The following is a 13,427-nucleotide window of genomic DNA, read 5'->3' on the forward strand; positions in this document are numbered from 1 at the left end:
CATATTTGGGGCTGAAGGATGGTGGGACCTAGCAGGATAGAAACCTTCATCTACAAATGGTGCTACCAACTTTGGGTACCAAGGTAATTGTAGCCTTGTAAAAGACTTTGGCAATAACCCTTCTTCTATTGTGTGGAACAATTTGAGGAGTACTAGTATTAGCTCTTTGAATTTCTGGTAGCATTCTACACTGAAACCATCTAGCCCTGTGCTTTTTTTGGTTGGGAGACTTTTGATGACTGCTTCTATTTCATTAGGGGTTATAGGTCTATTTAAATTGCTTATCTCTTCTTGGTTTAATTTTGGTAATTGATATGTATGCAGAAAATTATTCATTTCCTTTAAAATTTCCAATTTTGTGGAGTACAGGTTTTCAAAGTCTGACTGAATGATTTTTCTGGATTATATCCATTGTTATGTCCACCTTTTCATTTCTGATTTTGTTAATTTGGATATTATTAGTCTGCCTTTTGGTTAGTTAATTTGTTGTTTTTTTAGACAAGGTTTCTCTGTGTAGCTTTGTAGACTAGGCTGGCCTGAAGCTCACAGAGATTTGCCTGCCTCTGCATCCTGAGTGCTGGGATTCAAGGCATGTGCCACCACTGCCTGGCTCTGTTGGTTAGTTTTTGACAAAGGTTTATCTTTTGTTGAACTTCTTGAAGAACCAACTCTTTGTCTCATTTTTTAATTGATTTCAGCCCTCAATTTGACTATTTCTTGCCATCTATTCCGAGTTTGCTTCTTTTTGTTCTAGTGATTTCAGTTGTTCTGCTAATTCACTAGTGTGAGATTTTTCTAACTTCCTTATGTAGGCATTTAGTGCTGTAAACTTTTCTCTTAGCACTGCTTTCATTGTGCCCCATAAGTTTGGGTATGTTGTACATTCATTTTCATTACATTTTAGGAAGTCTTTAATTTCTTTCCTTATTTCTTCCTTGACCCAGTGGTGATTCAGTTGATCATTGTTCAATTTCCAAGTGTTTGTGGGCTTTCTGTAATTAATGATGCTGTTGAATTCTAATTTTAAGCTGTGGTGAAAGTGGACCCAAGGCTTAGGTGGTCACTCCTTTAGGTGCAGGTGGGGGCTATAGCTCCATTGGATGCATCTCCTGTTGGAGGCAGGGCCAAGGCTCCAGTTATTGTTCCTCTAGGTATAGGTAGGGCTGAGATTTCAGTGGTTGCTGTAGTAACAGGGTTCTCCAACTGATAAATGACAGTGAATGCTGGCTGGGACACAGGTGCTCTTTCCCAGAGGAACTTCTTGTGATAGCTTCTGGAAGCCACTGCTGTAAGCCGCTGCTTTTGTCTCACCTGGTGGTTGTTCCTTGCTCCCAGGCCTGAGGCTCAGTCCTTCCTCTGACATTGTTCCCAGGCCTGAGGTTTGGGCCTCCTTAGATTATTTAGTCTTGTTTTTGTTTTTCAAGACAGGGTTTCTCGGTAGCTTTGGAGCCTTTCCTGGAACTCATTCTGTAGACTAGGCTGGCCTCAAACTCACACAAAGCTGCCCGTCTTTGTTGGGATTAAAGGTGTGCACCACCAATGCCTGGTGATTGTTTAGTTTTTAAATGACAGGATCTTGTGTAACCCAGGCTGGCCTTGAACTCTTAAGAGGCAGAGACTGACCTTGAACTCCTGATTCTCTTCCATCTTCCATGTGCTGAGATAACAGGTGTGTGCTACCATGACCAACATTCTAGTGGTCATATTTTTTCTACAATAAAGTTTATTAGCTGTTCTCTTTTTCATAAATAGAATGGTTAATGTTGATAATTCTTTACAACCTAGTACTCCTAAGCAATTTGAACTAGGTTATCAAAATCCCACATATTGATGCTGGGCATGGTGACATATGCCTTTAATACTAGCACTTGGGAGGCAGAGGTAGGCGGATTTCTGTGTGTTTAAGTTTGGCCTGGTCTACATGGTAAGTTCCAGGACAGCCAGGGCTATACAAAGGGACCCTGTCTCAAAACAAAACAACTCCCTCAAACAGTCCCCCAAATTGAATAAACAACTTCAGGAGCAGTGGGAAGTCAAATGATATTAACAAATTAGAGAAACTGATTTCTGAAGGCATTTCTGACTCTCAACTAAAATTTCTTAAAATTGTTTACCATAAAGATCATTGCAATTCTAGTACAGTGCAGCTACACAAGATGAAGTGTCTGAAGAGGGATTCAAAAAATAGGAGTATGTCTGTTTTCTATTAATAAAATGAGGAAAGGCAGTTGAGCAAGATCAAACTCCATGATATGTATGTGTGTGTGTGTGTGTATGTACAACTATGTAAAAAAGAATTTTTATAGTTACAGAGTGTAGTTAAACAAAATTTTGTATTTTTATGTATTTACTTTATTATAACAAAATAGGCAGTTATTGTGGGTAAAATAGATATTAAAGTCTGACCTCCCCCTAAGCATAAATTTAGAATTTTAGTCTTTGAACTGGATGCTTCCACTACCTAGATTACTACATATCCATGAAAACATTTTTTCATCTGCAGTTATGACTGAAATTTTTTTACCTTCTGTGTAAAAGGTGAGCTCCTCTAGTACTTAAATATGGCCTTAATTCAGAAACTTTTGAAAGACACTATAGTGTTGTACAAGTAGATTAAAAATATTTGAACACTATTATTTCTAGCAAATATGTTAAGGGAGGGTTCAAACAGTAAAAGCATGAAGACCTCTATGCATAAAAACTTCCTCATGAAATGAGTTAACTCATTAATTTTAAAATAAAAACCTATATTTTCTTATTTGTTAAAAATTTAAATAATTAGTAATAGAAGTCAATTAAAAAAAGAACTTAAAAGCTAATACAAAATTGTGCATAGTTACTCAGAGTTAGTGGTCACATTTGAAGAATAATAAAAATGGCTGCTTAAGGGATTGGAAAGATGGTTCATTGGTTAAGAGTACTTGTTTTTTTCAGAGGACCCAAAGTCAGTTCCCAGTGCCCACATTAGGTGGCGAACTGCAACTCCAGCTTTGGGGGATCTGATAGCATCTCTGACTTCAGTGGGTATACACACATACATAATTAAGAAAATCTTTTAAATTAAAAATTTTTTCTATTCTATTTATTTTATATCCTGATCACAGTCTCCCCCCCATACTCCTCTTCCAATCCTCCTCTGCTTCCCCTCCAAACCCCTAAATTCCTCCCCTTCGGTCTCCGTCTCGGAAAGTGCAGGTCTCCCATGAGTATAAATAAAACATGGCATATCAAGTTGTAGTAAGACTAAGCACCTCCCATTGTATTAATGCTGGGCAAGGCTACCCAGTATGAGGAGTAGGGTTACAGAAGCCAGTAAAAGAGTCAGAGATAGCCCTTTCTTCCACTGTTAGGAATTCCACAAAAGGACCAAGGTATACAACTGTGACATATATGCATGGTGTCTAGATCAGTCTCATGCAGGCTCCCTGGTGGTTGGTTCAGTTTCTGTGAGCCCCTATGAGCCCAGGATAGTTGATTGTGTGAGCCTTCCCATGGTGTCTTTGACTCTTCTGGCTCCTACACTCCTTTCTCCTTTGTAGGATTCCCATACTCTGCCTAATGTTTGGCTGTTGGTCTCTGCATCTGTTTCCATCAGTTGCTGGGTGATGCCTCTCTGATGACAATTGTGCCAGGCACCAATCTGGTCACAGGAGAGGCCAGTTCAGGCTACTTATTGGCTATTGTTAGGAGTCTAAACTGGAGTTTTCCCTATAGACTTCTGGGAGACTCCCCTGTGCCAGGCTTCTGCCCGACCCTTAAATGCATCCCCAGTACTCTGTTTCTGTGCCCTCCCCAACCCGATCACTCATATTCCCATCCCCACCTGCCCTCAGTCCACTCACGAAATCTCTTCTGTTTCCTCTTCCCAGGGACATCTGAGTGACCTCCTATGAAATCTTGTTACTTAGTCCCTCTGGGTCTGTAGATTATAGCATAGTTATCCTATATTTTATAGCTAATGTCTATTTATGAGTGAGTACATAACATATTGTCTTTCTCAGTCTGGGTTATTACACAAAATAGAAACAGAAGGAACATTGCTAATTTTTTTAAAATTTTTGTTTTTTATTTTTGGTTTTTCGAGACAGAGTTTTTATGTATTGCTTTGGAGGTTGTCCTGGAACTTGTTCTGTAGACCAGGCTGGCCTCGAACCCTCAAACTCACAGAGATTCACCTGCCTTGGCCTCCTGAGTGCTGGGATTAAGGCGTGCGCCACCAACGCCAGGTGCCAAATTCTTTCTATGAGGTCATAGTCACCCTGATACCCAAACCACACAAAGACCCAATAAAGAAAGAGAACTACAGACCAATTTCACTCATGAATATTGTTGCAAAAATACTCGATAAAATACTGCCAAACTGAATCTAAGAACACATAATAAAAAAATTATCCACCATGACCAAGAAAATCTTTTAAAAATGGCTGCTTAATCTCTGGAGGGAATTCTTGGTTGAGAACATGGGTGCACACGTGTAGCGTGTGTGTGTGTGTGTGTGTGTGTGTGTGTGTGTGTGTGTGTGTGTGTGTGTGTGTGTGTTAAGCAGACCTTTGACCAAGTGGCAGAGTGGAAGGACCCATGGGTTGCAGTCTTGCCTGATGTGTGTGTGGTGAACTTTCAGTCTGTGGAGGGTGAGTACATAGTACTTATGGTGGAGTGGGAAGCCTCAGGACAGAGGGTGACTCCTGTCCTTGAAGAGTTAGAGGAGGGTTCCCTAGCTGGGAATTCTCTGAAGAAGATGATGCAGAATAGGAGGCAGTGCCTTATGTATCCTCAAGAGTTCCTATCAGTCCTAAGATCTTTGTGTGTCCTAAGAAAGACTTCAGCATTTCTGTACTGTGGGGCCATAGCAGGATGAAGCCTTCTCCCTGCACACACTGAGATTTTGTCATTTGACCCAAAGCCCAAAGACTGGCTTTGCTCCAGATTTTCCTTCTTAGTTCTCAGAACAGTGGCCAGCCAGGGAGGTAGTTTGGTCCCAACATGGACCAAGAGACTCTGTGAGCACCCTTTATCCTTCTCTAGGGCATGCAGCTGGAAGATCTGAGGCAGCAGCTCCAGCAAGCTGAGGAGGCCCTGGTAGCCAAACAGGAATTGATTGATAAACTGAAAGAAGAAGCTGAACAGCACAAGATTGTGATGGAGACTGTGCCAGTACTGAAGGCCCAGGTGAGAGCTGTGCTCCAGCCTACCTACCACATGAGTGGCCCACCCTTCCAGGCAATGGGGTCTGGTGCACCTTTTTGGCATCATTCTTTGGTGGACTTTTTTAGTCTTCTTGAGTCCTTTGCATTGGTCCTTGACCTCTTGGTGCCCTTGGGATCATAGGCTTTCATATCTGTTCCCACTGTACTATCATGTGGTCCTGTGACACCTGACAGGACTCTGTTTCTCTGGGGCATGGCATAGAATGCCTGATGGGCAGCTGATGGATAGTTGGCACACCTTTGTTCTATTTGCCAGGCGGATATCTACAAGGCTGATTTCCAAGCTGAGAGGCATGCCCGGGAAAAACTGGTGGAGAAGAAGGAGCTTTTGCAAGAGCAGCTGGAGCAGCTGCAGCGCGAGTTCAGCAAGCTGAAGGTTGGCTGCCATGAGTCAGCCAGGTGGGCCTCTAAGAGTGTAGCCAGGAGCACAGTCACACACAGAGTAGGCATATACTAGCAGTGATCTTTCCCCACTGGTCCAACTAGAAACGTCACAGAAATGCATGTATTGAGAGGTATATAAGACTGGAGTTTTTGTGGGGATGTTAGGTTTCCTAGTGTCTTAGTTTGGTTTCTATTGCTGTAATAAACATGGTGACTTAAACAACTAAGGGAGGAAAGGTCATATTATAGTTTATAATCTATCATGGAAAGAAGTCAGGGCTGAAATCTGGAGGCAAAAACTGAAGCGGAAGCCACAGGGGAGTAATGCTTACTGGCTTGCTCAGTTTGCTTTCTTATACAGCCTAGCCCACTAGTCCAGGGGTTGCACCACATACTGTAGGCTGGGCATCTCACATCAATTATTAACCAAAAAAGCCCCACAAACTTACCTACAAGCCAGTCTATTAGAGATAATTCTTCAATTGAGATTCTCTTCAGTTGGTGTTGACAAAAGTCAACCAGCACAGTTAACTCCTTGTCAACTTGACATACAAACACACCACTATTAAACCATAACCTTTCCTTTCTTGTTTGTCCTCCAATTCATGTTAAAATGACAATATAAAACATAAATTTAGCTGGGCGGTGGTGGCACATGCCTTTAATCCCAGCACTTGGGAGGCAGAGTCAGGTGGATCTCTGAGAGTTTGAGACCAGCCTGGTCTACAAGAGCTAGTTCCAGGACAGCCTCCAAAACAATACAGAGAAACCTTGTCTTGAAAACTAAAAAAAAAAATCCATAAATTTAGGCTGGGTAGTGGTGACACATGCCTTTAATCCCAGCACTTAGGAGGCAGATAGATCTCTGAGTTTGAGGCCAACCTGGTCTACAAAGTGAGTTTCAGGACAGCCAAGGCTGTTACACAGAGAAACCCTGTCTCAAAAAAAAAAAAACAAGACAAAAAACCAAACTCTCCTCCCATAAATTTGAAAGTCCCACAGTCTTTAAACCACTCTTAAAAATGTCTCTTTAAAGGTTTAAAGTCCCTCACTGGGCTCCTATAAATAATAAGGTACATATTTTTTACTCTAAGAGTGAAAAACGATGGCACAGTTACAATCAAATCAAAGCAAAACCAAAATCCAACAGTGTAAAATAATGCAGTGTAAAATATGTCTGGGATCCACTCATAATCCTCTAGGCTCTAAAGGGCTTGGACAGCTATACTTCTCTGGCTTTGCCATTCACAGCACACATAGCTTGTCTCATAAGCTCAGGCTTGTAGTAAGGTTATGAAGAAACTGATGTAGGAGGAACCCAGGAGTAATTGCTAATAAGTACAAAGTTTCCTTTGGAAGATGATGAAATATTCTAAAATTATGCAAATGATTGGACATGCTTAATATAGTAAAAAACCACTGAATGATACAGTTTAAATTGGTGAATTGTATGATACATGAATTATATCTCAATGAAAGTGTTTATTCATAAAAAACCCTGCAGGCATTGATTGAATGGTGTTTGTTTTCAAAGGATTGAGGATATGAGGAAGCGACATGTAGAGACTTCCCAGCCCCCTTTACTCCCTACTCCAGGTGAGTAAACAGGTGGTTGATGGTGGGTGGAGATGGATAGGGAGGGCAGAATATTGCGCTGAGGGAAAGCATGCATTAGCCTCCCTGAGGCTCTGATTTGGGGAGCTCTTGTTGGCCATCCCCATCAGTAGCCTATATCACCCTGAGGCATAAGGAGGCATGTGCTGGTAGAGGTGGCTCCCAGTCACATACACATGTAATCAAATATGGTGACATATGTGGGTCTCATTACCTTGTTAGCCTCTCCTTCCCTTTGAGGTCTACCAAGTCTGTGCATGAAGCCTATCCAGCTGGCCTCTGTTCTTTTTTTCTCAGCTCACCACTCCTTTCATCTGGCTTTGCCCAACCAGCGGAGAAGTCCTCCTGAGGAACCACCTGACTTCTGTTGTCCCAAATGCCAGTATCAGGCGCCTGATATGGACACTCTACAGATACATGTCATGGAGTGCATAGAGTAGGAACAGCAGATGTAAGGCTACTTGTAATACCATGTCCTGAACTATGCAACCTGTGCTTTTCTGTTTTGCCTGCATAGTCCACAATTGAGGGCTTGTTGTCAAAGAGCTGGCCCCAGGAACTAGTAGGACCCTTGCTTTAGCCCTTTGGTCTGCTAGTTCCACGCTAGGGTAGACAGCCCCAGTTAGGGCTGTTTTTTTCCCCTTTTCTTCTGTGTGCGTGAACCACTTGCCTCTGATACCTTTTTCCTCCCTCCTGTATTCTCCTAGGGAGTCTAGAATGGAGGCTAGGGGCTCTCAGGAAGTACCCCTTCTCCAAGCAGGGCTGGGTTCTGCTCTTCCTCCAGCTGGTGCCTTTTTCACCCTGAGCTGCAGGCTGTCCTCCCAGGGTATGTGGCACTTAGGGCCATAACATGTGTTGCCTCTGATGGACATTTGGGAAGTATTCTATCTTTTTGATACCAGAAGTAATGGTGTAGTGAAAGTACTTGTGCACTGATCTGTGTGTACCTTTAAGACATATGCTTAAACATAACATTGGAGCCTTGCCATGGAGGAGGTGGGTCCACCTTTGTGTTTCTGCCATCTGCTAGACGTGCTGTTCTTTACTAAAGAGTGTGCTTAAGTGTCCTTTTCTAGGTTATGTGGACCCTTTTTAATTCCACTGATGCAACTTGGATTTTCATATTTTTTATTCATTTTTCTGTTTCATCATTGCTATTTGTTCCTGGACTTTGGGGTGCTCTTTGATCATGAGTTAGGTTAGTTCTTGTCTATCACAGAAAGTGCATACCTTGTTCCACTTTGATTGTGTTACTGTTTTGGGTCCTAGAAGCTGTTTATGTACTCATATCCATTCTTTATTCCCATATTTTGGCATTGGAGTTGTGAATGCTTTGTGGTCTGACAGAAGGGCATTTCACATACATGCTTTTCTTGTTCTAGCCCCAGTGCGCTCTTGTCTTTGTGAAGCACATTGTTGTCTTGTGTGAATGGTGGTTTCCATAGTTCATCACACTCTAGGAGTTTGTGATGGCATGCTCTCCACTAGCCCAGATAATCCTGTCTTGGGAACCATTTAGTAGTGACTGGCAGATTGAATGCAAGGTTCTAGACATTTTCTGGGACCTTACAGCCATTGGTATTAGCCTTGCAATTCTAGTAAAGGAAAGGAAGTTGGAGATGAGAAAACAATAGAAGTGCCTTGCTGACTCCCCAGGCCTGAAACCCTTTCTGCCCTCCTGAAAGCTTTCATGGTTCTGAGTGGGATCTGTAAATCAATCCCTGCCTGGGACTTATTCACAGGGCTTCTTGCCCATTAAGAGCGAAAAGGCTGAGTAGAATTAGGATTTAAAAAGTAAGCCTGAGTTGGGGGCTTCCTAATTTTCAGGGGATAAGGAGCAAGTTTTTGTTCCCTAATTCCCAGGTATCTATCAGACAGATCTTTGGGGAAATGTTAAAGGGATAAACATGTTCTTTGCTCATGAGCCCCTCATTTAAATACCTAATCTAATTTTCCTTCAGGAGTACTATTGATTTGGTTTGATTTAGTTCAGTTTTGTGGTGGTCTATGACTTTCCTATAGCTGTTCTAAAAATTCTCAGAGACTTGAAGCAGCAAAAGGATCACTCTTTTATGTCTGGAAGTCAGATGTTAAGTTTCTTCTGAGAATCAATTCCAGGCTTTCTCTCAGTTCTTGGTGGTTTCTGACAGTCTTTGTTGTTGGCTTAGCTTATAGACCCATCACTCCAATCTCTGGTTCCAGGGCCTCATGGACTCTTCCTTTATACCAAATTGTAGATATGGGGTCTATCTGGTAATTAAGGAGCTCAAGACTCTTACCTCACTATACCTTCCAAGACCCTTTTCCCAAATAAAGTCATGTTCTCAAGTTCTGGGGGTTTGGGCTTACACAACCCAGAGTAGGGATATCATCAGAACCTGAGTGCAGCCCAAAGGCAGGTGCCTTTAAGCCTTGCAATTTTGTTAGACAGACTTGGTCTATAGGGTGATGGTGATCATTAGGCTTCAGAATTTGGAGGTCAGGCCCTTGTAGGTTGGCTGTAGCGGGAGAAAGTTGTTGACTTCTTGCAGTTGTTGTATGGGCTTCATGCTTCTTGGTTAAATAGAGATGCATAGGTACATTTCTGACCAGTACTTTATCCTGAAAGTGGCTCAGAAAGCCGGTGTGACCCACGTTGCACAGTAGGCTCACTCAGAAGCTTGAACGCTTGAAAACATTCTGGCTTGGGCTCCACGAACTGGTCAAGCCAAAATCTGAGGGTAGCCCCAGGCAATGGTTGGGACCTAGTACCCTTCTCAGAAGGTGGAGACCCTTGACACGTCCTTACCCTAAAGTATAATGCATGATTAACCACACATTAGATGTCAAGGATTTGGGATTTTACCATCTTTCCTGACATGGGACATGCTTCTTTCTTTTCTGGAATTACTTAACTAGACCTGGAAAAACTGGTTGTTTGTCCTTACCCCCCTATACAAGGGAATTAGCCTATTTGCCTTTATGAGCTGTGGCCCCTGGCAGACAGCTTCTATATCCAGACAACCAGAAGCATGTCCTTCCCCAGAAGTGCTGTTACTGTTACTTATGCCCTCTTACTGTTGACCCATGACCAAGAGAAATCCAGAGAGACAGTAAGACAGTGCAGAGTACTTTACCCACTGCAGTAACAAAGGATAAGGTGCAGATTGTAAGTAGAGATGATGTCAAAATAGGAACAATTGCAGCACTGTTTGTGATACCCTCAGGCATGCTGAGACCATGAAGTGTTTCCCTTTTCAAGGTGGGGGCTGCTTGGTGAGATGGAGCAAGCACTTTGGAAACATCCTCAGCCCTCTATATGACAAATTGGTTCTCACAGTGACTGCTTGATTGCAGTGACTCTCATGGCACCATCATTTGTCACCACCAAAGGCTGTGATGAAATAGACCATATATCTGATGACATAGCCAGCATCTTAAACATTTTGTTGCATGAAACATTCTCTGTAGTATGGTATAAAAAGGCCAGAGGATTAAATTATGCATAGAATGTGAAATAAAGAAGTAAGAATCGCAAGTATGTACCCTATCCTCACTTGGTAGATATAGGTATAGAATTGCCAGTAACAAAGTTTTTCTTTTGTTCTATTTCTATGCCTTTAATTCTCATGTATTATATAGGAAGTAGCTGTTGCATACAGGTTTGAGGTTTCCTCTGTCTATGACTGAGGAAAGCTCATTGTTGATACAACAGAGTGATGCAAGGGGCCAAGTCAATTAACATGGGGCCTGGATTTCCTGTGAATGCAGCAACAAAGTACCACACATTGGGGGCTTAAGCAACAGAGATTTCCTGTCCCCCTGTTCTGGATGGCAGAGATCTGAGATAAGAGTGGGCAGAGTGGGGTTCTTCCTAAGAGATAACCCATTCCAGACCCCTTTCCCATTGTGTAGCAGGTCCTTGCAATTCTTAGTGCTCTCTGATTGGACCTGTATCTCGGATTCTGCCACTTTTGTCACATGGTCACCTTGTGTTTCCTTTTTATAAGCACACCAATGTCAAACAAAGGTGGATATTTGGTAACATAAAAACATTTTGTTCAGTATCTAGTGATGGAAAGAGCCAATCTGCAGAGATGGTCAGAACAGCATGAGGGTTTTAGGTATGGAGCTGTGGCCAACATCATGGATATGAAGGAGAGAGGAAGAGGCATCTATCTAGTGACTACTAGGCTTTTGGCTTCACACCCGGGTACCTGGGCCATGTATGTACTACTGGGAGAACTAGGGAAAAGGACATCAGAGTTGTGAGAGAAGCAGTTCAGTGTTCAATTCTGATCTAGCCAGGCTCAGCATGAGATGTCTCAGGTCCCTTCATCTTGCCTTGACTGTGAGGGGTAGTTTCACATTGAGACATTATCCATTGTTTACTGGCAGCCAGTGTGATCTGGTAAATCTGTTTCCATTTTTGCTTAATGTTCTCCACTGATTTTCTGTTGCTTCAGGTCTAAACTCCATCCTCAGCCTTATGTTGCTCTAACTTCATGTCATCTTCCCTAAAGCCCAGCCATTCCACACTGGCCCTTTTGTCTTTCCTCAAACCCATTAACCCTTCTGTGTCTTAAGGCCTTTGCCTCTGTTGGTTGTCTCCTTTGATGAGAAGGCTCTGTCTCCTAATCTGCACAGCTGATCTCTTTTTGTCATTCAGATCTAAGTATAAACAAAAGTTCTTTCATCTGAAGTCTTTATCCTAAATCACATTGCCTTGTTTTATCTCACATCAAAACCACTGACCTTCTCTATTCTGCTGTTTCTTTCCTCCCACTAGAGGGAGACAGAAGCCTTGTCAATCCAATTTAGTAACACACAGGGATACTGTGTTTACTGATGGCTGAGCTTGTCTGACATGACATCAGGATTCCTCTGCCAGTATTTTCACAGACATCATCTGTCACCATAATTGGTGACTTATAGAAGTAATTATATTAATGTACTAGGAATAATAATACAGAAATCTTATTTTAGAACTATAGCTTTTTTGGTGCTGAGGATGGAACCCAGGGTCTTGCACATGCTAAGCATGCATACCACCACTGAGCTACAATCCCAGTTTATCAGTTTTTCTCTGTGTCCCCCTACCCCTCTCTCTGATAGTCCCATTCTGTAGCCCTGCCTAGCTTAGAACTTACTGTGTAATCTAGGATGGTCTTGAACTTGCAGCTATCCTATTGCCTCAGCCTCTCTCTCCAGTTCTAGGATTACAAATATGTTCCACTGTGCTTGACTCACATTTTTCATTTTATTCAGAATTTGAACAGGTATCTGGGCATAATGGTACACATAATTCTGGCCGAGAAGACGACATAGGGAGAGTACCATGAATTTGAGGTCAATGTGGGCACAAAGCAAGATTTGGTTTCAGATAGGAAAAAACAGGATTTGGAAGGATGGGTCATGTGATCTTCATAATATATAGTTAAGGAAACAGATTCTGAGGTCATACAGACAAGTTTCAGTGTGAACATTAATGAAATCCCCGAGCCTTGACTTCCTTATCTGTAAAAGTACACATTAATTTTAGTTTAGACCCAAGTCTAGATTTTTCCATAGGTTTTGAGAGCTGGAATGAAAGTCAGTTGGACCTGTCTGTGGTAGAGCATGTACTTGAAGTTGAAGCAGGATGCTAATGAGTTCCAGGATAACTTAGGCTACATAGCAAGGCTCTTTCTCACAACACAAACAAAAAGTCAACTGGTGAATCCCTGGGGATGGGTGGGATGAGGAGAGAGTGATAGTGGGCACACGGTTCTTTGGGGGGAATGGGGATGTTCTGAAATTGGTCACTGTAAAGGGAAGCCTTTTCCTTGAGAGAAGCCTTCCCGCCAGCCTGGTTCTAGTGCTGCATCAGTCCCAAATAAACACACAGGAGGCTATATTAATTATGAAGCTGTTGGCCTTGCTTGTTTCTTACTGGCTAGCTCTGACTTAAGTATTTATCCCATAATTGTTAATTTAAGTATTTCTTTTACCGGAGAATAGCTCCGGGCTTCCTACCCCATGGTGTTACATCTTGACTCTCTGTGTTTCTCCTTCCCAGAGTCCTCCTGGACTTCTAGTCCCTCCTATCTAGATTCCCTATTGGCCAGACAGTGCTTTATTGACATAATCACAGGACTTCCCCAACAGGTCACAGTTATGCTCATCTGTGAATATGCTGCAGACCATTATTAAATCGTATACTGCAGATGAATGACGTGTTGTATGTGGATTAGACCACAATAA

The 13,427-nt window shown here is 42.3% G+C and overlaps 1 protein-coding gene across 4 annotated transcripts in view; it reads left to right on the top strand.

The window, feature by feature from the left end:
• Ikbkg (inhibitor of nuclear factor kappa B kinase regulatory subunit gamma) overlaps positions 1-13,091 on the top strand; it is a 35,145-nt gene extending 22,054 nt beyond the window's left edge. For all 4 annotated transcript variants that reach the window (XM_013125870.3, XM_040744803.1, XM_040744804.1 and 1 more), the window contains 4 exons: positions 5,026-5,169; positions 5,464-5,606; positions 7,126-7,187; positions 7,503-13,091. In XM_013125870.3, the coding sequence (XP_012981324.1) occupies positions 5,026-5,169; positions 5,464-5,606; positions 7,126-7,187; positions 7,503-7,645 (492 nt within the window). In that variant the 3' untranslated portion in view covers positions 7,646-13,091. The remainder of the gene's footprint in view (positions 1-5,025; positions 5,170-5,463; positions 5,607-7,125; positions 7,188-7,502) is intronic.
• The last annotated feature ends 336 nt before the right edge of the window (positions 13,092-13,427 follow it).

The sequence above is a fragment of the Mesocricetus auratus genome, unplaced genomic scaffold (genome assembly GCF_017639785.1).
Source record: "Mesocricetus auratus isolate SY011 unplaced genomic scaffold, BCM_Maur_2.0 Super-Scaffold_100003, whole genome shotgun sequence".
Classification (NCBI taxonomy): Eukaryota; Metazoa; Chordata; class Mammalia; order Rodentia; family Cricetidae; genus Mesocricetus; species Mesocricetus auratus.